Source organism: Plecotus auritus (genome assembly GCF_963455305.1).
Source record: "Plecotus auritus genome assembly, chromosome: X".
In the NCBI taxonomy this organism is placed as follows: domain Eukaryota; kingdom Metazoa; phylum Chordata; class Mammalia; order Chiroptera; family Vespertilionidae; genus Plecotus; species Plecotus auritus.
Window position 1 is genome coordinate 88751172 of NC_137784.1, and position 26958 is coordinate 88778129.

A 26958-nucleotide genomic window follows, 5' to 3' on the forward strand; every position below is an offset into this window, starting at 1 on the left:
CCGCATCGTTGCCAACACTTGTCGTTTGTTGATTTTTTTTTTTAAATATATTTTATTGATTTCTTACAGAGAGGAAAGGGAGAGGATAGATAGTTAGAAACATCGATGAGAGAGAAACATCGATCAGCTGCCTCCTGCACACCTCCCACTGGGGATGTGCCTGCAACCCAGGTACATGCCCTTGACCGGAATCGAACCCGGGACCCTTCAGTCCGCAGGCCGACGCTCTATCCATTGAGCCAAACCGGTCAGGGCTGTCGTTTGTTGATTTGTTGATGATAGCCATTCTGACAGGTGTGAGATGATACCGCATTGTCGTTTTGATTTGCATCTCTCAGAAAATTAGTGACTTTGAGCATGTTTTCATATGTCTCTTGGCCTTCCTTCTGTCATCTTTAGAAAAGTTTCTATTTAGGTATGTTGCCCATTTTTTGATTGGATTGTTTATCTTCCTTTTGTTAAGTTGTATGAGTTCCCTGTAAATGTTGGAGATTAAACCCTTATCGGTGATGACATTGGCAAATATGTTCACCCATGCAGTGGGCTTTCTTGTTGTTTTGTTGATGGTTTCTTTTGCTGTGCAAAGCTTTTATTTTGATGTAGTCCAATTTGTTTATTTTCTCTTTAGTTTGCATTGCCCTAGGAGCAGTATCAGTGAAGAAATTACTTCAGCATATGTCTGAGATTTCACTGCCTGTGGATTCCTCTAGTATTTTTATGGTTTCCCTACTTAAGTTTAAGTACTTTATCCATTTTGAGTTTATTTTTGTGTATGGTTTAAGTTGGTGGTCTAGTTTCATTTTTTTGCATATATCTGTCCAATTTTCCCAACACCATTTGTTTAAGAGACTGTCTTGACTCCATTTTATGTTCATGCCTCCTTTGTCAAATATTAATTGGCCATAGTGGTTTGGGTCGATTTCTGGGTTCTCTATTCTATTCCATTGATCTATATGTCTGTTCTTGTGCAGTACCAGGTTATTTTAAGAACAGTGGTTTTGTAATACAGCTTGATATCTGGTATTGAGTCCCACCTACTTTGTTGTTCTTTCTCAGGATTGCAACAGCTACTCGGGGTCTTTTTTTATTCCAGATGAATTTTTGGAAAGTTCATTCTAGGTCTGTGAAATATGCCATTAGTGTTTTAATGGAGATTGCATTGAATCCATAGATTGCTTTAGGTAGTATAGACATTTTGATGATGTTGATTCTACCAATCCATGAACATGGTATGTTCTTCCATCTGTTTATGTCTTCCTCTATCTCTTTGATCAGTGTCCTGCAGTTTTTCGCATATAGGTCTTTTACCTCCTTAGTTGAGTTTATTCCTATGTATCTTAATTTTTTTTGGTGTGATGGTAAATGGGATTGCTTTTTTAGTCTGTCTTTCTGTAAGTTCACTATTGGTGTAAAGAAATGCCATAGATTTCTTGGCATTAATTTTGTATCCTGCTACATTGCCGAATTCATTTATTAAGTCTAATAATGTTTTGATGGAGTCTTTAGGGTTTTCTATGTATAGTATCATGTCATCTGTGAATAAGGACAGTTTTACTTCTTCTTTTCCAATTTGGATGCTTTTTATTTATTCTTCTTGTCTGATCGCAATCGATAGCACTTCCAGTACTATGTCGAACAGGAGTGGTGAGAGTGGGCATCCCTGTCTTGTTCCTGTTCTTAGGGGAAATGGTTTTAGTTTTTGTCCATTGAGTATGATGTTGGCTGTGGGTTTGTCATATATGGCTTTTATTATGTTGAGGTATGATCCTTCTATTCCCACCTTGATGAGAGTTTTTATCAAGAAAGGGTGTGGGATTTTGTCAAATGCTTTTTCTGCATCAATTGATATGGCTATGTGATTTTTATCTCTCAATTTGTTTATGTGATGTATCATGTTTATTGATTTGCGGATATTGTACCATCCTTGCATGCCCAGGATAAATTCTACTTGGTCATGGTGTATGATCTTTCTGAAGTAGTGCTGGATCCGATTTGCTAGAATTTTGTTGAGGATTTTGGCATCTATGTTCATGAGGGATATTGGCCTGTAATTCTCTTTCTTTGTGATATCTTTATCTGATTTTGTTATTAGGGTGATGCTGGCTTCATAGAATGAGCTTGGAAGTGTTCCTTCCACTTGAATTTTTTGGAATAGTCCGAGGAGGATAGGTTTTAGTTCTTCCTTGAATGTTTGGTAAAACTCCCCTGTGAAGCCGTCTGGCCCCGGGCTTTCGTTTGCTGGAAGCTTTTTGATGACTGCTTCAATTTCTTCCATAGTTATTGGTATTGAGATTTTTTTATTCTTCCTGATTGAGTTTTGGAAGGTTGTATTTTTTAGGAATATGTCCATTTCCTCCAGGTTGTCTAGTTTGTTGGAGTAGAGTTGTTCATAGTATTTTTTTAACAATCTTTTGTATTTCTGCAGAGTCTGTTGTTATTTCGCCTCTCTCATTTCTGATTTTGTTTATTTGAGTCCTCTTTCTTTGCTTCTTGGTGAGCCTGGTTAGAGGTTCATCAATCTTGTTTATCCTCTCCAACAAGCAGCTCTTGGTTTCATTGATCTTTTGTATTGTTTTTTTTTTGTTTTTTGTTTTTTGTTTTTTTGCTCTCTATGTCATTAATTTCTGCTCTGATCTTTATTATCTCCTTCCTTTTGCTCCCTCTGAGCTTTTCATGTTGTTCTCTTTCTAATTCTTTGAGTTGTAGAGTTAGATGATTTACTACCATTTTTTTCTTGTTTTTTGAGGTAGGCCTGGAGAGCTATAAACTTCCCTCTCAGTACTGCTTTCATTGTGTCCCATAGATTTTGGATTGTTGTGCTTTTATTGTCATTCATTTACAGGATGTTTTTAATTTCTTCTTTGATCTCATTGGTAACCCAGTCATTATTTAATAGCATGCTACTCAGCTTCCAAGTGTTTGAGTTTTTTGGATTGTTTTTATTATAGTTTATTTCTAATATTATGCCATTGTGGTCTGAGAAAATGCTTGGTATGATTTCTATCTTCTTGAATTTGGGGAGACTTTGCTTGTGACCCAATATGTGGTCTATTTTTGAAAATTTCCCATGTGCACTTGAGAAGAAGGTATATTCCGTGGCTTTGGGGTGAAATGTTCTGAAGATGTCAGTTAAGTCCATCTGATCTAGTGAGTCATTTAGGATTGCTGTTTCTTTGCTGATTTTTTGTGTAGAGTATTTATCCAGTGATGTCAGTGGTGTATTAAATTCCCCTAATATGATTGTATTGTTGTCTATCTCTCCTTTGATATCCTCCAAGAGGTTTTTTTTTATGTATTTGGGTGCTCCTGCATTGAGTGCTTAAATGTTTATCAGGAATATATCCTGTTGTTGTACCGATCCCTTTAGTATTATGAAGTGCCTTCCTTATCTCTTGTTATGGCCTTCACTTTGAGGTCTATTTTGTCAGATATAAGTATTGCTACCCCAGCTTTTTTTTTTTCCTTTCCATTTGCCTGAAAGACATTTTTCCATCCCTTCACTTTCAGTCTATGTGAGTCCCTTGATCTGAGGTGGGTCTCTTGTAGACAGCATATATATGGGTCATGTTCTTTTTATCCATTCAGCCACTCAATGTCTTGATTGGAGCATTTAGTCCATTTACGTTTAAAGTTATTACTGAAAGGTACTTGTTTGTAGTCATTTCTATTTTTTTGCCTGTGTTCCTTCTTACCTTTTTATTTCTGCTTTTTACACCTTTCCCTTTAGCTTTTCTTACATTGCTGGTTTGGTAGTGATGAACTCCCTTAGCCTTTTTTTTGTCTGCGAATCTTCTGAATTTTCCTTCAATTTTGATTGATAGTCTTGCTAGATAGAGTGTTCTTGGATTCAGTCCTTTGCTTTGCAGCACTTTGTATAACTCCTTCCATTTCCTTCTAGCTTGATGTGTTTCTGTTGAGAAATCATATAATAATCTGATGGGGGTTCCTTTGTAGGTAACTCTCTGTCTCTCTCTTGCAACCTTTAAGATTCTCTCTTTTTCGTTAACATTTGCCATTGAAATTATGATGTGTCTTGGTGTGGGTCTTTTGGGATTCATCTTGGTTGGTACTCTCTGTACTTGCGTAACTTTTTTCTTCCCCATATCTGGGAAGTTTTCTGTCATTATTTCTTCAAATAGATTTTCTAATCCTTGCTGCTCTTCTTGTCCTTCTGGAAGCCTTATTATTCATATGGTACTTCGTTTCATGTTGTCCCAAAGCTCTCTTAGGCTCTCCTCCTGCTTTTTAATTTTTTTCTCCAGTTGCTGTTCAGATTGAGCTTGTTTCTCTACCTTATCTTCTAACTCACTAAGTCAGTCCTCTGCTTCTTCTAGTCTACTGTTGAAACTTTCCATGGTGTTTTTGATTGTAGCTATATCACTTTTCATTTCTTCCTGATTCTTGCATATGTTGTTGATTTTCTCATCCATCCGGTGTATGAATTGCACGACCATTACTCAGAATTCTTTTTCGGTCATGTTGCATGCTTCAATTTCACTAATTTCCTTTTTTGGAGACTCCTCATTTTCTTTGCTCTGGGGATTGTGTTGTCTCCCCATTCTGACTATCACCAGAAGGTTCAAACTTCAACTTGCATTGGGACCTTCGCATCACCTGAGTGTCACTGAGTTGCTCCGACAATAAGATGTGTGGCTGCCGTGGGTTATTGGGAACCAGGCTCGCCCAGGGTCATCGTTACCAGCACTCAGTGTGGTCTTGTGTGTGCACCTAGAATCAGGGACCCCGCCTGCACCACGCTGTTGGCGTGTGCCAAAAATCAGAATCCCCTAGCACGTGCCAGGAGTCAGAGTTCCCCTGTGTCTGCACCAAAAATTTTGTATCAGAGTCTCTGTTGCTTTGTGCAACCTCTCGCTGAGAATCAGGGTCCCTGTAAGGGCATGCACAAAGATTTGGAGACACTGGCTCTTAGTGGGAGTGCCCTGGGAGTCAGGGATCCCAGGCACACGTGATAAGAAACAGAGTCAAGTCAGTAGTGCTCGGTGCTGCCTCCTGCCTGGAGAATCGGGGTTCCAGTGTGCTTGGGGGACTGGGTTGCATAGTAGCACTGTGTTGGCTGGAGGTCTGCTCCTGAGCTGAGGAAAACAGATTTTCATGTGTGCTTGCCCAGAATCGAAGTCAGGTGGCACTGCTGCCCTGTGTGGGTTTCAGGTTTGGTCGTCCGATTGTGTTGCAGGGAGCAGATTCCCAGTGTCCTGGTTTGCGTCTGAGACCAGACTGGGTGGTGCTGAGGCCAGGATCCTAGTCTCAAGCAGCTCTGTTTCTCAAGATTTCGTGGTCTCTGTGCCTGCACTGGCCACCCAGAAGTGTCCGGGTTGTGCCAGGGGCTCCGCCGTTTAAGACTGCCCAGTTGGCAGCCCCTTGGAAGACCTGCAGAATCTAACTGTCCCTAGCTCATACACACACACACCCCACACACATCCACACACTCCTCTATTGCTCCCTCACTCTCTCACACTCTCTCCCTCCCTACCTTCCTGCCGGTCGCCATCTTCCGTCTCCTTTAAAAATATATAAAGTGTCTGGTCCCACAAAAGATGGATGTATCCCCTGCCAGCCATAGATTAGGGAATTACGCAATATAACTTAATATCTAGAAGTGGATGCCATGCAAGAGAAATTAATGTAAAGAAAGGGTTGTAAAAGGCCAAAGAGTGCACTAAGGCAGAAGGAGAAGCAATGCCTATCAAATAAAAATTGTCACTGAAGGAGGAGGAGACTGAAAGCATATTATCAAGGAAGTAGAAAGAGAGATGGTTAGCTATGTTCAACATGAATGGGAGATCAGGAAAAATAAAAATAAGGAAATTGATTACATGAGTAGCTAGGACACCTTCAAGGAAGTGGCAAGAGCAGAAAGTTGATTGTTCTATTTTTGCCTTTCTGAACAAGTAAAAATGGTAGTTGAATAAGTGTAAATGGTAGCTATAGTCCACAAACATTCAAGGAGATAAAAGTACCAACAGAAAACTCTAAACTTCATGATTCAGTTAAGATAATATTCATCACTAAAGTAGGCTCACTGCCCAGGCAGGTGTGACTCAGTTGATTGAGCATCATCCCATGCTCCAAGAGATCACCAGTTAGGTTCAGGATAGGGCACATCCCCTGGTTTCTGGCTTGATCCCCAGTAGGGGGCATGCAGGAGGCAGCTGATCAATTTCTCTCATATTGATGTTTCTCTCTCTTCCTCTCTTTTCCTCTCTCTCTAAAATCAATAAAACATATTTAAAAAAATAAAATAGTCTCACTGTAATATTGAGATCTATACTGAAGCTAAGTTAGATGGTACATATGTACTTTTCAAAATGGGTCCTAAATGTGTTCCATGGTCAGGCAAAGGCTTTGAGTGACCCTTGTTCCTCCAGCTCCTAATCCTGTATCCTATTCTCTCAGTACTTGAATTTACATATTTCTGCCCCATATCTATGTCTCCTGACAGGCGATATGGACCAGTCAGAGAGGGCAGAAAGAGAAAATAAGCCATAAGAATGACATTCAAAAGTAAAAGGCTTTGAATTTAAAATTATAGTAGGTAACCCACAAAACTAGTAATTCGTGTATGGTTAATTAAATGTCTGAAATTCAGGCCAAGGAAACATCTATTTGAACCAGAATGTTCTAAATTGACCACCCTGGCAATTCTGAAGTTGATTGGTTTTAATTGAGCATATGGATTCATACTGACTTGCCCAGTATTAGGAGTGTATTATTTTTTTAGGGTGAATTGCAGCCTTACCAGAGAAACATGTTCAAATCTGCTGATATGTCTATTATGGAAGCTACTAGATGCCATTTTACAATATTTTTCACGCTAATTTTCTCTGGGATCAATTTCAAGATGGACTGATTTCATTACAGTTTCTAAGTTAATTTCTTCAGTTATTTTATTTTTAAAGGCTTTTGACTTACCTATTGATTGCATGTTCATAATTGTCATTATGAAAAAATCTGCTACTTGAGGACAATGATTTTGAATGGCTAATATGACAGAATATAACAGGGACATGAAAAATAACTGCAAACTAGAATGACTAAACCAAAATAAAATAAATAAATAAATAAATAAATAAATAAATAAATAAATAAAATAGAGCGACTAAACCAAGGAACTGGTTTGAGGTTTCTAAGAACTAAATAAAATTAATTCAGTAAAAAGCAGTAATTTTTTTTACTAGCAAAGTTTTGGGTAGAAAATGATTAAAAACATTTCTAATGATAAAGAAATATTTGTGCCGAAACCAGTTTGGCTCAGTGGATGGAGCGTCAGCCTGCGGACTGAAGGGTCCTGGGTTCGATTCTGATCAAGGGCATGTACCTTTGTTGTGGGCACATCCCCAGTGGGAGGTGTGCAGGAGGCAGCTGATCGATGTTTCTCTCTCATCGATGTTTCTAGCTCTCTATCCCTCTCTCTTCCTCTCTGTAAAATATCAATAAAATATATTTTAAAAAAAGAAATATTTGTAATATTATTGATTTGCAATATTATTCTTGTTGAAAGAAGATCAAGAGTTTATTAAGACATGTTTCATAATGTAAATATGTAAATGAAAGATGTGCTAGCTACTTTATAATTAATTATGGTTAACATGGAAACAATTCATAACATCTTTATAGATAGCATAAGCAATTTTCTTTTCTACTCTTTTTCTTCTTATAGTAAGCCTTGGCTTGACTTGAGTGTAATGAATTTCTTCTTTAGTAAGCAGTATTTGATTCAACAAAGCCAGTTAAACACAATAACCTAGATACCTGGTGGCTACATCATTAGACTGGTAGAGGGCATAAATCAGATTGAGTGCAGATTTTGTTTGGATTGGATTTTGGAAATTTATAAATTATTCGAACATAATTTTTGCCCAACTGTCAACTACTTCTGCAAATAAAATTATAATTTCTGTAGTTAAGTGTTGTTAAAATTGTGTTCAAATCAACTGTCTTTCAAATTTTTAACTGTTTTAGATTAATCTAATTATACAACTTGTGGATCCAAAACTGTTTCCCAAATAAATGCATGTTAACATTTTGCCTTTAGCCAATAAGAAGAAAGAGAAAGAACGCCCAGAGATCTCTCTTCCTTCAGACTTTGAACATACGATTCATGTGGGGTTTGATGCCGTCACCGGGGAATTCACTGTAAGTAAGCTTATTTTGTTTTGTAATCCATGAAAAAATCCTTTATTATAATAGGATTTTATAATAAATCAAGAATTGCCATGTGCCAAAATGTCACACTTGAAGTTTTTGATGGAAAGAATATTGGCAAAATAATTTTGTCCACCTTAACAAAAATGTTTCATGGCTGTATAGTCTTCAACTTGATTGAAAATACTAATTTACCACTGCATGGAAGAGGTAGTCCTAGTAGTTAGAACCTGCTTGATTATGCCTATTCTTTGTCATTTGAAGTTAATCAGAGAATCATCAACTCAACTTGGACAGTGAAGAAAATCTTTCTGAATAATTCAGGCTTTATGTTGGAATCTCAATTAACCAGATCAGCTAACCACATACACTAACAACAAACAACCCTGTAAAATTGACCTGTTTTTCCCTTTGATTTCAAGAACATGGCTTATTTTTAGGCTTAACAAGTATATTTTATAGACATTAAAAAATAAATTCCATGCTTCAGGAAGGAATATTGATGGTTATACATATTATGTATGCTTTAGTGGTTATATATACACCATAATAAATACCAATAAGAATTCTCTAGAAAAACCCACATATCTATAGTGCTCAAAATAGCACAGGATCTCAAATCAATGGCATTTTATATTTAAGATCTGACATATTTTTATAAATTGAAGAAGGAAAAGATGTGGCTAGAAATATGTCCCCAGGAAGATCAACTATCTTTCCCACACTAGTAAGGAACTCAGTCACAATGTGCATTCTGAGATTAGTAATTTTCAATGCTTTCAAACAAAACATCTCTGATAGGACCATCACAGTTGATTCATGGGTTCTTAAGCCAGAGATAAATTTAGATATTAAATAACTGAATCTCCTATTATATAACATGATGGTTAGTAAGTAGACTATTGTATGATTAAATGAAAGAAAAGAAGAGATGACAAATTAAGTTAATTTGGAGAAGCAGACCATATATTTGATTGATAGCAAAATTATACTATTTTTTTTCTATTCTGGAAGTAAGCAATATGAGAATGAAATGGAAATTGGATAAACATCTTGGACTTAATGATGTGAGCTAATTATTTCTATGTTCTCAGTAGCAAGAAGAAGAGAACATTAAGAAATACTGACATTGACAAATTTGAGATACTGGTAGGATTTAACCAATTTTACCACTGGAGTCAGAGACATTATTCAAATGGCCTTGTGTTTGAGCCCAGCTGCTGTTCTCTACTATATGTGATAATATTCTCTCAGCTATACCTGGGAAATATAACATTGTCACCACTATGACCACCATCATCACCAACAAATATTTTTTATAATCTGAGCAAGTTAAGATTATTTTTAAAAAGTCATAGAATGACTATTTTATTACATACTAGAGGCCTGGTGCACGAAATTCGTGCATGGGGTGTGTCCCTCAGGCCAGCCTGCACCCTCTCCAATCTGGGACCCCTTGAGGGATGTCCGACTAGGATCGGGCCTAAATAGGCAGTCGGATATCCCTCTCACAATCCAGGACTGCTGGCTCCCAACTGCTCGCCTGCCTACCTTCCTGATTGCCCATAAGTGCTTCTGCCTGCCAGCCTGATCATCCCCTAACCACTCCCCTGCCAGCCTGATTGATGCCTAACTGCTCCCCTGCCAGCCTGCTTGCCCCTAACTGCCCTCCCCTATAGGCCTGGTCACCCCTAACTGCCCTCTCCTGCAGGTCTGGTCACCCCTAACTGCCCTCCCCTGCAGGTCTGGTCCCCCCCAACTGCTCTCCCCTGCAAGCCTGGGTCCCCCACAACTGCCCTTCCCTGCAGGCCTGGTCACCCCCAACTCCCCTCCTCTGCTGGCCTGGTCACCCCTAACTGTCCTCCCCTGCAGGCTTGATCATCCCCAACTGCCCTCCCTTGCAGTCCTGGTCCCTCCCAACTGCCCTCCCCTGCTGGCCATCTTGTGGCAGCTATCTTGTGTCCACATGGGGGCAGCCATCTTTGACCACATGGGGTCAGCCATCTTGTGTGTTGGAGTGATGGTCTATTTGCACATTATTCTTTTATTAGATAGGACGTAACAGTAAAACACTTAAACTTTATAAGTTTTGTCTGATATCTCTTCCCTTTTTTATTTGATGAACTTTATTTTTCCAGTTTTTGACCTTTTCATGTTCAATGTGCATTCCCTCTGCTTAAATTTCTCATATATTTTATATTTTTCTTCCTTTTCACTTTCTGATGTAAAAGTTTCCTCCTCCACTATTCTCGTGTGACATTCTGTTTCCTGTCCAATTTTTTTTTCACCTAATTTTTTCCAACTTGCTTGAAATCTTATATGATCTATCTTTAGCTCTTTCTTGTTTCTTTACGGGTTCTCAATGAAAATGAAGGAAAGTGAATCATCATCATCTTGCTGACTATAGTCAGCCAATTTCATTTTTCTATCATTTGGAACCCAAAGAACCAACCAGAGAGGGATAGAATGGGACATGTTGTGGGCAATCTTTTTAATTGTAAAATACACTTTGATGCAACTGAACCAAACCAAAAAAAAACCTGTCCCTTCCTCCCAAAAACCCAATCCTATCTAATAAAAGAGTAATATGCAAATTAACCATCACTCTGCTACACCCACCAGCCACGCCCACCAGCCAATCAGGAGTGAGTATGCAAATTAACCCAACCAAGATGGCTGCGGCCAGGAGAGAGCAAGAGGGAGGCTTGGGTTTCCCCGGCAATGGAGGAAGCCAAGCTTTCCGCACACCCTGGCCGGCCCACTCCAGGCTAAAAAGTTTCGATTATAGAAGGTAAATAAATCCCAACAGAAATGACGGCAGCCATGGAGCTGGAGAGAGCAGGAGGTTAGGGTTGCCCCCGGCAATGGAGGAAGCCAAGCTTCTGAAGCCCTGGCCTGCCTTGGTCTCTGCTTAAGGCTACAAAGTTTCAATTATAGAAGATAAATAAATCCCAACAGAAATGGCTGCCGCCATGGAGCAAGCAAAAGGCTTGGCTCTGCTCTAGGCTACAAAGTTTCAATTGTAGAAGATAAATCCCAGATACCAGGGCATCCGCTTGGGTCACTGGGGGGCGTGGCCAGCCTGCAAACCACCACAGGCCCCTCTCCCAGGCCGCCCCACGCCAATAGGGAACCCCCACCCTGATCTGGGACACCCTTCAGGGCAAACCAGCTGGCCCCCACCCGTGCACCAGGCCTCTATCCTATCTAATAAAAGAGTAATATGCAGATTGACCCTCACTCCAACACACAAGATGGCTGCCCCCATGTGGTCAAAGATGGCTGCCCCCATGTGGACACAAGATGGCCACCACAAGGTGGTCAGCAGGGGAGGGCAGTTGGGGGGGACCAGGCCTGCAAGTGAGGGCAGTTGGGGACGATCAAGCCTGAAGGGGAGGGCAGTTAGGGGTGACCAGGCCAGCAGAGGAGGAAAGTTGGGGGTGACCTGGCCTGCAGGGAAGGGCAGTTGGGGAGACCAGGCCTGTAGGGGAGGGCATTGGAGGGGGACCAGGCCTGCAGGGGAGGGCAGTTAGGGGCAAGCAGGCTGGCAGGGGAGCAGTTAGGCATCTATCAGGCTGGCAGGGGAGTGGTTAGGGGGTGATCAGGCTGGCAGGCAGAAGCGGTTAGGGGCAATCAGGAAGGCAGGCAGGCAAGCAGTTGGGAGCCAGCAGTCCTGGATTGTGAGAGGGATGTCTGACTGCCCGTTTAGTCAGACATCCCTCAAGGGGTCCCAGATTGGAGAGGGTGCAGGCTGCACTGAGGGACACTCTTCAGCACAGAGTGCACCGGCCTCTAGTGTGAAATAAAGAAGTTGTTTGGATGCAGTCTTCTGTTAGAAATCTATTTGAATATATTGATAAGACCCAGTCTAAATTTGGAATTCTGATGCATTTTATTGTCATCTTGATCTTTTACAACTACTTGTCCACATATTATTTTTAAAGATGCCAAATTCTGCCTCTTTTTTTTTTTTTACCACCTTAACCTATTATTTAAATTTACAAACTAAAATACAAAATTAAAATAAACTTTTAAAAATAAATTTATTGGGCCCTGGTCAGGTAACTCAGTTGGTTAGAGCATCATCCCTATACACCAAGGTTGGGAGTTTGATCCCCACTAAGAGCACATATAAGAATCAACCAATGAATACATAAAGTGGAACAAAAAATCTCTCTCTCTCTCTTTCAATCAATATTTTTTAAAAAAATGATTTCATTGGTAGGAATTAAATTGGCTCCTAATTCCACAGTACCACTAATTCATTGTGTGCATAACTAATGTGATTATTGCCACAGTACCACTAATTCATTGTGTGCATAGCTAATTTGATTATTGCAGTTGTTCACATTGAATTTTGAGCAATATAGTCCAGCTGTCTTACAAGGTATTATTATTTTGAATATTTGAACACTGATTTGGTGTGTTGCTTGGTGATTAACCTATGGCTAATTGGCCCCTATAACTGTGTACACCTGTTAATATACTTGGACCCTGATATAAAAATTAAGTTGGGAGGTGAAATTCGGGGTATTGAATTATGACAAGTCCTTACCCTTTATATTGCCATTTTTGTCCCAAATACTTCAGAACTCCCCCTTCCAGACCTCTAGACCTGTGACGGTCGCTTCAAGTCAATCAAAGGGAAAAATGGTATGAGTGATATAAATTATAATTTCTTATGATAAGATAGATGTTTGGCCTGTTGTATCATGCTGCCATTCTCCTGGGCTATACTGGCCAATCCCCAGCTTGATGTACATCTAGTTGTTATTGTATATATGGCCAGGCATTTATACATGCTTCTGCTTCTGATGCTCTCACATCCAGGTCTCCATTAGCTGTCTAACTTTTGGGATTTGTACATCAGTTTGGAGTAATGATATGGCTTTCTGATATGTGCCTTTGTGGCATACATTCAGGTTTCATTGATTAACTGGTTTATTTCAACTTAGAAAAGAAAATAGAAATTATGTCATGAGTGTACTCATGTGGTAAGTAGAGTTATCTGAAGGATCTTCTGCAGTAGGTAGTATTTTCCCCCTGTGGTCTAGTGATCACAAGACTATTTATTTATCACAAAAGTTTAGAAGTGCTATGAGAATGTATAATAACTGCAAATATTCAAATGATTACGGTAATGATCATGCTAGTGATTATGTGCAATGCATACCTGGTTTTGTAACATTTAATAACTCCTTTGGCCATTACAGTATTAACCAAATGCTATTAATTGCACTTAGAATCAGAACTGGGATCATGCATGGGCTCCTGAGTTCAAAATTTTGGCTTAAGGCTTTCAAATTGTGTGATGAATGCATGTAAAAGTGTTGTTTCACTGTGCTTGTAGTAACCCCAAATGCTAGGAATCAAACCGTATCCCAAATTAACCAGTTGGGTCAAAGCATGTTTCTGTAGCATTGGACATATCTTTATTTTGAAAAAGTTGCTACCTTATATCTGATCTTATTTTGTAGAAAGCAAGACTTCAGAATTGTAGAATTAAAATGGAAATTATTCCTGTATGGTTTGAAATGAAATGTTTTCCCTTTCCCTGGCCTAAATGTCAAGAAATTCAAATACAGAATCTGTCTGTGTAGGAAATCCTCTATCTAGTTTTCTCTAAGCCAGCCATGATATTAGCTACAAAATACAGAATAATCACATCAATGAAAGTAAATGTTAAATTCAACATCACCCTATAGCCATACTTTGAATTTTAGTCACATACACACTTCCAATGTGAAACTGAAAATGATTAACTAGAATTGGAAACTTAACTTTATAAGTTCATCTCATGGCCATTGGCTACCTGTGATGGATCACCAGTTACAAAAACAACTTACAAATTATTATTGAAACTGTTTATAATGCTATCCTTCTTCCTTCCAAATTCATGTTTCTACCTTTTAGTAACTTCTTCAGTCATTTAATGATAATTCTTATTAGTGTGTATTTATGGAGGAAGCATCTGGCCAAAAGTGGAATTATGAATCCAAACTTTGGAATATTGTTGTTTTCTCTGTTTTTTGTTGTTTTTTTGTTTGTTTGTTTTTAAATATGTCGTACTATAGTCTATCCTGCCCCTGATTAGGTAATACCTCCCTATTTTATAACCACTTTAGATGGGATTACCCCCACCCCATTCAGACCCATTGGTTTCATCTCCTCCCACCTTCTAAGTTGTCCCACATTCTGTTTTAACTTTCTTTTCTTTCTTTATTTACGTCCATTACAGCCAGATCTCTATGGCTCACAGATGTGCCCAGGGAAGCTCCCAGAGGTGCGTCACAGGCCCAAAAGAAGCTTGCATCAAAGTGCTTCTTTGAGATGTCATAGCACTGCAGCAGCAGGTTCATGTGTGTGCAGTAGAGTTGTTGCTTGGCTTATCTCACTTTTTTGTTGTCATTCCCAAACTCTGGAGGCCCACGTCACACATTGTTTTGCCGAGACTTCATAGGACAAAACCACCTAAATTGTATCTAAATGCACTTCAGGAGTAGTGTATTTGTTTTTCACTCCAAATTTCTATTGGAAGTTGAATAATCATGAAATGGGGACATCTGTAGGCTGAGCAACTAGGAAAGAATACTGATTGCCTAATGCAAAACTAACCTCTCTATGTAATTTTTGCAATTCTCCATGTTTAGATTTCCAAATACTCCTTCCTCTCTGCTCTAAATGCTTCTGATTATTTCAAATTCTCACAAGGCTTTGGCATGGTTGTCACAGTCCCCAGGTTCTTCTATGTGGCCAGTGAATGGAGTGGGAAGGAGGGAATGAAGGGAGGAGCCGACAAAGCTGCAGGGAAAATGCCCAAAGCAGCATTAATGTTACTCTTTAGTATCTCAATGGTTATTGCTCCCCCACAATTCTGTTGTTGTTTCTTCTCAATCACCCTTTCTATTAAAGCACTAGACCTCCCAAATTATATTTTATGATCAAAAAGTATGAATTGACCAAGGGTGGGGCTTTCCTTTTATTCTAAAAGATATTGTAATTACAACATGCCCAGAAACAGCTTATGTTATTCACAGTAAAATAAAATCTATTGATCTGCACACTACTATGCTGTGCACAAATTTAGAGAAGTCTTGCTATGTCTGCCCTGAGTCACCAGAAAAAATAAGCTAAGCTGTAAACATCATTTCATGGATGAGCAGAGTTAATATGGAGGTGATTTTCATGCACTTTTTTTTTTCTATCACAGTCATACTCCCACCCACCCTTTTTAAGTTGGATCCTAGTTTTAACTATGTGTTTTATTTAGAGAAGAGAATGATTGCATTATTAAGTTACTAACTTTAAATCTGGAGTGTAACTTCAGTTTTCCAAGTGAAATTCTACAGGTAGCATGGGCTTCTTGGTGAAGAACTTTACTGGACCAGAAAAATGTAACTGCTGAATGTTCTGATATGCCATTCTTTGCCTTTGCTTGTCCACAGGGAATTCCTGAGCAATGGGCACGATTACTCCAAACCTCCAACATAACAAAACTGGAACAGAAGAAGAACCCACAAGCAGTTCTAGATGTTCTCAAATTCTATGATTCCAAAGAAACAGTCAATAACCAGAAATACATGAGCTTTACATCAGGAGGTAAGAGTAAATCTAGGATATCAAAAATGTAAAAAATTTCTAATACCAGACCCTCACGATTAGAAGAGAATACCTGTATGGTATTTGAAGTCAGTTCTAGTTCCTTCTCTGAATGACTTCAAAAGAAGTAAACCAAATGATGAGTTGGAAGTTTAAGTTGATGTTAATAGATTTACAGTGCTTGGATAATTTTATTTTATTTATTTATTTTTGTTTTTTGTTTTTTAAGTTTGTCAATTTTTGTATTGCACATTAAGTTTGTCATTCAGATAGCCAACACATATTTTTGTGACTATACTATGCCAATAAAGAGAGAAAGAAAGAAAGAAAGAAAGAAAGAAAGAAAGAAAGAAAGAAAGAAAGAGAGAGAGAGAAAGAGACCAATTTTAGAACTGAAATAAGGAAATTGTTCAGTGAAGCAGTAATTATCAGTTTGAATCAGCAATCACAATTATTGTTTGGTTTCTTCACTGGCATGAAACTCAGTTACTCATGATCAGGCCTTGTGATGTGTTCATGAAGTAAGAAATGTATGGATCAAACCATAGTTTCTTGAAATTTGTTTTATTCTTTAGAATCATCTAATTGAACCATGATAATGCAGTACAAATGTTGAGGCTGCCAGGTTATTTTTATCAGACTTCAAAGTCAGACTTTAAAGAAGAAATCATGGTTTGCTATTCCAAGAGATTGAAAGGCTATGAGTCTGCCAAATTTTGACTTCATTTGCTAGCTTGTAGACCTGGACTTTGTTTTAAGTTTTGATGTTCAAATTTGCACTATAAGCAACTACAATACATATACCAAATGATACTTCTGCATTTTAATAAATATTATCTGGGTTGCCTCTCAAGAGCAATTTCTTATTTAACATCCAAAGAAAGAAGAGAATACTATCATTAGTGCCCCACCTATAACAAACCCATATCTTCTGGCATTGTTTTTTTTCTTTATTGATTAAGGTAATACATACATGTCCTTATCCCCCTATTGCCCCCCACCCCCTCACTCATACCTTCACCCCCTAGTGTCTGTGTTCATTGGTTAGGCTTACATGCATGCATACAAGTCCTTTGGTTGATCTCTCCCCCTTACCCCCACCCTCCCCTACCTTCCTTCTGAGGTTTGACAGTTTGATCAATGCTTCTCTGTATCTGGATCTGTTTTGGTTCATCAGTTTATATTGTTCATTATATTACACAAATGAGTGAGATAATGTGATATTTATCTTTCTCTGACTGGTTTATTTCACTTAGCACAATGCTCTCCATTTCCAGGGCAAGCTTGGTCTCTTCAACAATGGTACAAGAATACACTGGGTTTCTTATTTGGTCATATCAAAGACCAAACTTAAAGGCATATGGCAATTTTCATGCTCAATAGGATTCTTTTTAATGAGAAGATTAACTTTTGTTATCCAATGGCAAAAACCTAAAAGAAGAAAAGGAACCATCAAGGAGAACTTTTTATGATATTTAGCATATAACATGGAATAAAATATTTAAGAGATCCTGGTGACACATCAAAAAATGCTTAATGTGAATAAATCTAGAGCTATGCTCCAAGTACACTGTAGAACCATAGGCTATTAATACCAAAAAATGCGTTCAAGAAATCATTTCAGTGTACCCATTAATACTTTTCAAATTCTCAAAATGTGTATTTATTCCATGTCGCCACTGCTTTTTAACCCTTTTATTTTTGTGTTGAATTTTCTCAACTTACAAAGAATCAATCCTAAAAGTTATGTTGAAACTCAGTAATATCTGAGATATTGCATTATTGCGTTGAGTGAAATGCCACCATATGTTTTCTGGATGCTTATGTCACAACTGACTAATAGGATAGGGAGGGAAAGGAGGAGTAGGGGAGTGGAAGGGAGGGTAGAAGGGAGGAAGGGAAAGGGGGTAGAAGGTAAAGGGAAGGAGGAAGTGGTGTAAAAATTCTAGATATATATGTACAGTAGTCCTTCCTTATCCATGCTTTTGTTTTTTGTAGTTTTAGTTATCCATGGTCAACCATGGTACAAAAATTATTAAATGGAAAATTTCAAAAATAAAGCTTAAATGTTGTGCTGTTCTGAGTAATGAAATGAAATCTTGTGTGGTCCTGTTGCATCCCACCTGGAACATGAATCATTCTTTGTTCAGTGTGTCCATGCTGCACACACTCCCCACCTGTTAGTCACTTAGTAGCCATCTAGGTTATCAGATCAGCTGTTGGGGTATTGCAGTGCTTGTGTTCAAGTAACCCTTATTTTACTTAATAATCTCCTCAAACAAAGCACAAGAGTAGTAATGCTTGCAATTCAGATATTCCAAAGAAAATTCATAAAGTGCTTTATTTAACTGAAAAGGATAAAGTTGTCAACTTAATAGGGAAAGAAAACAAACATGCTGAAGTTGCTAAGATCTATGGGAAGAATGAATCTTCTATTCATAACTGTGAAGAAGAAATCCATGCTAGTTTTTCTGTCACAACTCAAACTGCAAAAATTACAGCCACAGTGTGTGATAGGTACTTAGTTAAAATGGAAAAGGCATTAAATTTGTGGGTAGATGACATGAACAGAAAAACTGGATTCCATAATTCCTCACTTAATGTCTTCCATAGTTTCTTGGAACTGTGTCCAAATAATATATAATGAAACCAATTTTACCATAGGCTAATTGATATAAACAAGAGTTAAGTTACTACAGCATCTCATAAACATTATTAGAAGGCAATGTCGAATGAAATGTTATTCCAGGACCTGCTGTGTGTGTGTGTGTGTGTGTGTGTGTGTACGCGCGCACGCACACACGCGCACCCATGCACAAGATTTGGTATTATCTCAGGTTTCAGACCTGAATATATCCTCCACTTTGGGGGAACTACTGTATGGAATCATTGCAATCCAGGAGTAGGTAATCTTAACATTTCTCCATATAGATGAGAATCACTATAGGCCTTCATTAAAGGTCTATAACATAATGTTGTGATAATATGTTGGGGATGTAAGGGTGTAAATTATAAGAAAAATATCATTTTCATAATATCTATTTAATAATGAATTGGAGAATTCCCTTCTGGTAAAACACATGAAGTTATTATTATTTTTTTAAGTATCGCCTTTAAATAAGACAGTCTTTATGAAACAAAGGTGACAGCTTTATCTTCACTTTTCAGATAAAAGTGCTCATGGATACATAGCAGCCCATTCTTCGGTAAGTGAAAAATTTAAAACAGTTTTGTGTAATCAGTGTTTCTGGTAGTCCAATAGAACACAATTGTGCATATCTAGTTTTTTAGATATAGAATCTTTTAAAATGGTTTTGAAAAGTATAATTTAGATACATACTATATGATTCTACTTACATGAATTACCTAAAGTAGTCAAAATCATAGAGACAGAAAGTGGTTGCTCAGAGAGGCAGAAATGGGGAGTTATTGTTAATGGGTACAGAGTTTTAATGTTACAAGATAAAAAGAGTTCTAGAGATGGATGGTGGCGATGGTTGCACAACAATGTGAATACATTTGACACTCTGAACTATATACTTAAAAATGGTTAAGATGTTAAATTTTATGTTATATATGTTTTACCACAATTAAAAATAAAATGAAAAAAAAAAGAATTAAGGCCTTGGACATAGGTATTTAGTCTTATTCCTCCTCTTAAAAGCTGAAAAACTTTGGGAAAATGGCTTAGCTCCTCTGAGCCTCTTTCTTCAGCTTTAACTGGGTATAACCTACCTCCTAAAACTTGTGTGAATATTTAATGAGATAATACATATGATATACTTAGTACATTACCTAGCACACTCTATGTGTTTATTAATTGTAAGCTACTATTACTATTATTTTTTAGATGGTAACAAGAGGAAAAACTTATTCTCTTTATACACAAGGCTTGTGTGAGGCAATGGTACTTGTGCCTTACTCAGATTCTCCAAAACACAACAAAATATAGCCCTAGTATTCTCACTGGTAATCTCCCCTTCTCCTTTTTCTATGCTGTGACAGCTTATTGGGCAACACTGAAAACAGCATGTCAAGGAAGGTAATAGCAACATGGGAAAGACAAAAATGCCAACCTTCCATGATCAACACATAACTTATGCCCCTTGATTTAATTAACAACATTATTGTGTAATACTGACTAGGTAACCTAGCAAATAAATATTGTTATCTTTTAGGTAAGTCAACTATTTAACACATCAGTCTACTAGGATGGTCTGTGTAGGAGTTTTATTTTGTAAACAGTTTATACTCCCTAAGACAGTGGTTCTCAACCTTTCTAATGCCACGTCCCTTTAATGCAGTTCCTCATGTTGTGGTGATCCCCAACCATAAAATTATTTTTGTTGCTACTTCATAACTGTAATTTTGCTACTGTTAATGAATCGTAATGTAAATATCTGTGTTTTCCGATGGTCTTAGGCTCTACAGCAGCGGTTTTCAACCTGTGGGTCGCGACCCACAGGTTGAGAACCGCTAGCAGGGTCGCCTAAGACCATCAGAAAACACAGATATTTACATTACGATTCATAAGAGTAGCAAAATTACAGTTATGAAGTAGCAACAAAAATAATTTTATGGTTGGGGCTCACCACAACATGAGGAAGTGTATTAAAGGGTCGCGGCATTAGAAAGGTTGAGAACCACTGCCCTAAGAGATTGGCCTTTTTGAGCTTGCCTCTATTGGTTTTGCATGTAGAATTAAAACTAAATCTATATAATAACCAAAATATTCTACCAAATCAGAAAAATATGATATCACTGTTTAGAGATAAAACCACTGGATATTCACTTATTATTTTTTTATTTTTTAAATAAATCTTTATTCAGATTATTACAATTGTTTCTCCTTTTTCCCCCCATAGCTCCCCTCCACCCGGTTCCCATCCCACCTTCTGCCCTTACCTCCCCCACAGTCCTCATCCATAGGTGTATGATTTTTGTCCAGTCTCTTCATGAACCCCCCATTCCCCTTTCCCCCTGAGAGTTATCAGTCCACTCCCTTTCTATGCCCCTGATTCTATTATATTCGCCAGATTATTCTGTTCCTCAAGTTTTTAATTCACTTGATTTTTATGTTCACTTGTTGATAGATATGTATTTGTTGTTCATAATTTTTATCTTTACTTTTTTCTTCTTCCTCTCCTTTAAGAATACCTTTCAGCATTTCATATAATACTGGTTTGGTGGTGATGAACTCCTTTAGCTTTTTCTTATCTGTGAAGCTCTTTATCTGCCCTTTAATTCTGAATGATAGCTTTGCTGGGTAGAGTAATCTTGGTTGTAGGTTCTTGCTATTCATAACTTTGAAAATTTCTTGCCACTCCCCTCTGGCCTGCATAGTTTCTGTTGAGAAATCAGCTGACAGTCGTATGGGTGCTCCCTTGTAGGTAATTAACTGTTTTTCTCTTGCTGCTTTTAATATTCTCTCTTTGTCTTTTGCTCTTGGCATTTTAATTATGATGTGTCTTGGTGTGGTCCTCTTTGGATTCCTTTTGTTTGGGGTTCTGTGCGCTTCCTGGACTTGTAAGTCTATTTCTTTCACCAGGTGGGGGAAGTTTTCGGTCATTATTTCTTCAAATAGGTTTTCAGTATCTTGCTCTCTCTCTTCTTCTGGCACCCCCATAATTCTGATGTTGGTACGCTTGAAGTTGTCCCAGAGTCTTCTTACACTATCTTCAACTTTTTGGATGTTTTTTTTTTTGCTTTTTGCTTTTTTGGTTGAGTGTTTTTTGCTTCTTTGTATTTCAATTCTTTGACTTGATTCTTGTGTTCATCTAGTCTGTTTTTGGGTCTCTGTATAATATTTTTTATTTCAGTCAGTGTATGTTTAATTTCTAGTTGGTCCTTTCTCATATCTTCGAGGGTCTCGTTATATTTATCGGCCTTTTCTAGGATATTCTTGAAAAGCCTTATAACTGTGGTTTTGAATTCTATATCCAGTCGTTTGTTTTCCTCCATTTCTTTCGTTTGTGATCTGTTTCTTTGACACAGCATTTTCACTGCTTCCCTAAGTTGGTAGGGTAAATTTGTGTGCTAGGTTTCCTATATGGCCCAGTGGGTCGGCCTCCCCAGTTAACCTGAGGTGGACACTCTTGGTGCACCCCCTTTGTGGACTGTGTGTACAGCCTTGTTGTAATTAAGTCTTGATTGTTGTTGGTATCACTGGGAGGAATTGACCTCCAGGCCAGTTGGCTGTAAGGATCAGCTGCGTCTATGCTAGGAGAAGTTTGGTGCTGGAGACAGCCTTATAGGATTAGACTTGCCAAATTGCAATAGCCTCTGTGCTCGGTTTGGATGGGGTTGAGTCTCAGGGCGGAGCAGACAGTCTTGGCTTCCCATCAGCCTTGCCCTTGTGCGCACGTGCAGACCTCTGCCTTCCCCGGCTCCCGAGTCTCCGCCCGAGAGTCCAGACTCCCCCCACAAGAGCGTGGGTCCCCAGGGGCTTGCCTGGAACTGGGGTTCAGTGCAGACAGAAGTGGGGCTCAGTGCAGTCAGGAGCCTCTGACTCCCTTCCACTAGGGAAAGCCTGTGGCAACCTCCGCAGCCTTTGTGCGCACTGGCACGCACGCTCCTTCAGACCTCTGCCTTCCAGGCTCCCGAGTCTCTGCCCAAGAGTCCAGACTCCCCCGTAAGAGCGTGGGTCCCCAGGGGCTCGGCCGGAACTGGGGTTCAGTGCAGTCAGAACTGGGGTTCAGTGCGGTCAGGGGCTTCCTTCCCCCTTCTGCCAGAGAAAGTCAGCCAGGCTCTCAGCCATCCTTCCTCTCTGCGCGCACAAAGACCCTTTGCCATACCTCCAGTTCTCTGTGAGCTTTTCTCTTTCCTTCTAGTTGTAGAATTTCCACTCAGCCAGCTTTCCTGTGGTTCTGGATGCTGTCCGTTCTGTCTTTTAGTTGTAGTTTTGAAATTGTTGTGTGAGGCAGCAGTTTAGGTGCTTACCTATGCCGCCATCTTGGTTTCTCTCTGGATATTCACTTATTAAACATATTTTTATCAAGTGCTTCCTTAAACTCACTAGGAAATTTGGAGCGTAGTTTAGTAAGAGAAAAAAATATAAACATAAACAAGCTCAACACAATATGGATCATGTTACATACTTTAAATGATGTTTATTTGCTATGAGAATTCAGAGAAAATAGATTACTTTTAGCTGGGGAAGTTAAAGGAAGCATGCCCTTGTCCCAAGGGCTTAAGCTCAGTGGCTGCTACATATTTATTGAAGGTTGAGTTAGAAAATGGTTTAAATAAAAGGAGGCATTTGAGTTAGATCTTGAAAATCACATGGGATTTGGATCTGTGAAGATGGGGAAGGGCATTCCAAGCACAAGGAAAAGCATGGCAAAGGACATGATAGTGAGGAGAGCAAGGAGAGAAAGGGATGTAAGTTTGAATGAAGACTGAGATGCAAGAAAAGGAATCATCCTTTATAATAAAGAGGTAATATGCAAATTTACCCTCATGCCCTCACACAAGATGGCCGACCCCATGTGGTCAAAGATGGCCACCCCCATGTGGTCAAGATGGCTGGCAGGGGAGGGTAGTTGTGGGCAATCAGGCCAGCAGGAGAGGACAGTTAGGGGCGACCAGGCCAGCAGGGGAGGGCAGTTAGGGGCAACTAGGCTGGCAGGGGAGGGCAGTTGGGGGCAATTAGTCAGGCAGGCAGGTGAGCGGTTAGGAGCCAGCAGTCCTGAATTGTGACAGGGATCCCAGATTGGAGAGGGTGCAGGCTGGGCTGAGGGACACCCCCCACTCAGTGCACGAATTTCATGCACCAGGCCTCTAGTCCTATATAATAAAGAGGTGATATGCAAATTGACCATCACACCCTCGCACCATATGGTTGCCCCCATGTAGTCATAAGATGGCCGCCCCCATGTGGTCACAAGATGGCCACCACAAGATGGCTGGCAGGGGAAGGCAGTTGGAGGTGAACAGACCAGCAGGGGAGGGCAGTTGGGGGCAATTGGACTGGCAGGAGAGGGCAGCTGGGGGTGATTGGGCTGCCAGGAAAGGTCAGTTGGGGGTGACCAGGCCGGCAAGGAAGGGCAATTAGGGGTGACCAGGCCACCAGGGGAGGGCAGTTAGGGGAGACCAGGCCTGCAGGGGAGGACAGTTGGGGGTGACTAGTCCGGCAGGGGAGGGTAGTTGGGGGGGACAAGACCTGCAGGGGAGGGCAGTTGGGGGGCAATCGGGCCAGCAGGGGAGCAGTTAGGCATCAATCAGGCTGGCAGGTGAGTGGTTAGGGGGTGATCAGGCAGGCAGGCAGGTGAGTGGTTGGGAGCCAGAAGTCCTGGATTGTGAGAGAGATGTCTGACTGCCAGTTTAGGCCCGATACCTTGAGGGGTTCCAGATTGGAAAGGGTGCAGGCTGGGCTGAGGGACACCCCCCTCCCAGTGCACGAATTTCATGTACCAGGCCTCTAGGCTATATATATAAAAGCCTAAGTGACCGAATGACCAAACAACCAGAACAACCAGTCGACCAGTCGCTATGATGCGCACTGACCACCAGGGAGCAGATGCTCAATGCAGGAGCTGCCCCCTGGTGGTCAGTACACTCCCACAGACAACCTCCCATGGCCAGCCAACCTCCCGCGGCCCCTCCCCATGGCCTGCCAACCTCCTGTGGCCCTGATGGGGACTGGGTGAGATGGCCCCAATCAGCCCTGATCACCAGCCTGAACCCCACCCATGCACGAATTCGTGCACTGGGCCTCTAGTAGGAAATAAGCCTTGAAAGTTAACTTGGAGCCAAATCATAGAGACCCTTAAATGGTACTCTTAGAGATATGGCTTTTGGCAGTGTATAGTGGAAAGGTCAAAATTTTTTAGAACAAGAGTGTTAAATAATTAAAGCTTATGCCTTGAGAAGAGTAGTCTGACATCAAATGTTCAGAATGAATTAAGGACAGAAGGTGAGACTGGATGAAAGGAGGCCATTTGGGGGAGTATTGCAAGCCCCCAGGGCAGAGGTAATGAGGTCGTAAGTGAGATAGTGGCAGTAGGAATGTAGATTAAATTAAAATTTCCAAGATGGTTAGGTTAATGATTAGATGTTGGAGAAGAAGTTGAGGTCAAAGGTGATTGCAGGCTTAAAAATGATATGTGGTTGGCCAGAAATAGGGTGTCATCTTTCAGGAGTTTCAAATTTCTGTGAGAAAATGCTGAGTTTCCTCTTGGACAGTTTGAGTTTGAAAGGCTGGCAGGATTTCAGGTGGATATATTTGATTAAACTGCTTGACTAAGGCTGTATTTTTATTGACTGAATGAACTGAATTAGACCCTTAAGTTCAGGTTGGATCATTTCTGTGGGACTCAGTTACTTAGGAATGGATAATTGCACCTTGTGTTCTCCTTATTATTCTAAGGGGAGACTGCACTTTGCACTTCTTATTTTATTATTATTATTGATATTATTATGATTATTATTTTGCATTAGAAACACTCCCAGTACACCTAGCTATCCTACAGTATCTGATTTAATGGGATTGACAACCCTTTATAGATATAGCCTGAAGTGATCACGAGTTTTGGCATCCTCTAGTAGCCTTGATGGGAATTAAAATAGAAGCACTGTTGTAGTCATTGAATGTTTTTAAATACTGGCTATATAATTAATATTGAATTAAGTGATACCTCCCATAATCATATAACATCTGCTTTACTGCTCACTCTGGTAGCTTCTTTCATATTATTGTATTAAATGCTAAAAACTGTTCATGGGCCTGCTCTTCAATTTGAGGCTGCTTTTTAAATTTTTATTTGTATTATACTATTGAGAGTGAAGTAATCCTAACTAATAAAAGAGTAATATGCAAATTGACCATCACTCCAAGAAACAAGATGGCTGTCCCCATATGGTCAAAGATGGCTGCCCCATGTGGACACAAGATGGCCGCAACAAGATGGCCATCAGGGGAGGGAGGTTGGGAGGGACCAGGCCTGCAAGGGAGGGCAGTTATGGGTGATCAGGCCAGCAGGGGAAGGCAGTTGGGAGGTACCAGACCTGCAAGGGAGGGAAGTTGGGGGTGATCAAGCCTTCAGGGGAGGGCACTTAGGGGTGACCAGGCCAGCAGAGGAGGGAAATTGGGGGTGACCAGGCCTGCAGGGGAAAGCAGTTGGGGGGGACCAGGCCTGCAAGGGAGGGAAGTTGGGGGTGATCAAGCCTGCAGGGGAGGGCAGTTAGGGGTGACCAGGCCGGCAGAGGAAGGAAGCTGGGGGAGACCAGGCCTGCAGGAAAGGGCAGCTGGGGGGGACCCAGGCCTGAAGGGGAAAGCAGTTGGGGGGACCAGGCCTGTAGGGGAGGGCAGTTGGGGGGGACCAGGCCTGCAGGGGAAGGCAGTTAGGGGTGACCAGGCCTACAGGGGAAGGCAGTTGCAGGGGACCAGGCCTGCAGGTGAGGGCAGTTGCGGGGGGGGGGGGGGGGAGAAACAGACCACCAGGGGAGAGCAGTTAGAGGCAATGAGGCTGGCAGGGGAGGGCAGTTAGGGGTGACCAGGCTGGCAGGGAGGGCAGTTAGGGACAATCAGGTTGGCAGGGGAGCAGTTAGACATCAATCAGGCTGGCACAGGAGTGGTTAGGGCAGCCGTGGGCAAACTACAGCCCACGGGCCGGATCCGGCCCGTTCGGCTGTTCTATCCGGCCCGCGGAGCCAAAAGAGTGGAGGGTTCTCTTGCTCTCCCCTCCACTCCTTTACTTTGAATTTATATTAGTTCACACAAACACTACATCCATGCTTTTGTTCCGGTCCAGTTTAAGAACCCATTGTGGCCCTCGAGTCAAAAAGTTTGCCCACCCCTGGGTTAGGGGGTGATCAGGCTAGCAGGCAGAAGCGGTTAGGGGCAATCAGGAAGGCAGGCAGGCAAGCAGTTGTGAGCCAGCAGTCTTGGTAGGATCGGGCCTAAATGGGCAGTCAGACATCCCTCGAGGGGTCCCAGATTGGAGAGGGTGCAGGCTGGGCTGAGGGACACCCACCCTCATGCACGAATTTCATGCACAGGGCCTCTAGTGCATTTATAATCCTGGGCCAGTATTCCAAGTGGAAGGTAATAGCAAAAATATGAATATGCCATGATTTGTGCCTAGAGAACCTGGATGTGCACTTGACATATTGTGCTTCTGATTTGCAGTACTGAATTACTTTTGTCCATGTAGATTAGTGGTTCATTTACTTTATTGTGCATCAGAATTGCCTGGG

At 40.5% G+C, this 26958-nt stretch overlaps 1 protein-coding gene across 10 annotated transcripts in view; it reads left to right on the forward strand.

Moving 5' to 3' along the window:
• The window catches only part of PAK3 (p21 (RAC1) activated kinase 3), a 450753-nt gene that overhangs the window by 299636 nt on the left and 124159 nt on the right, over positions 1 to 26958 (forward strand). For 8 of the 10 annotated variants that reach the window (XM_080652995.1, XM_080652999.1, XM_080652993.1 and 5 more), the window contains 4 exons: positions 8054 to 8154; positions 14402 to 14446; positions 15609 to 15762; positions 18931 to 18968. In XM_080652995.1, the coding sequence (XP_080509121.1) occupies positions 8054 to 8154; positions 14402 to 14446; positions 15609 to 15762; positions 18931 to 18968 (338 nt within the window). The remainder of the gene's footprint in view (positions 1 to 8053; positions 8155 to 14401; positions 14447 to 15608; positions 15763 to 18930; positions 18969 to 26958) is intronic. The other 2 variants (XM_080652994.1, XM_080653002.1) reach the window with 1 other exon arrangement.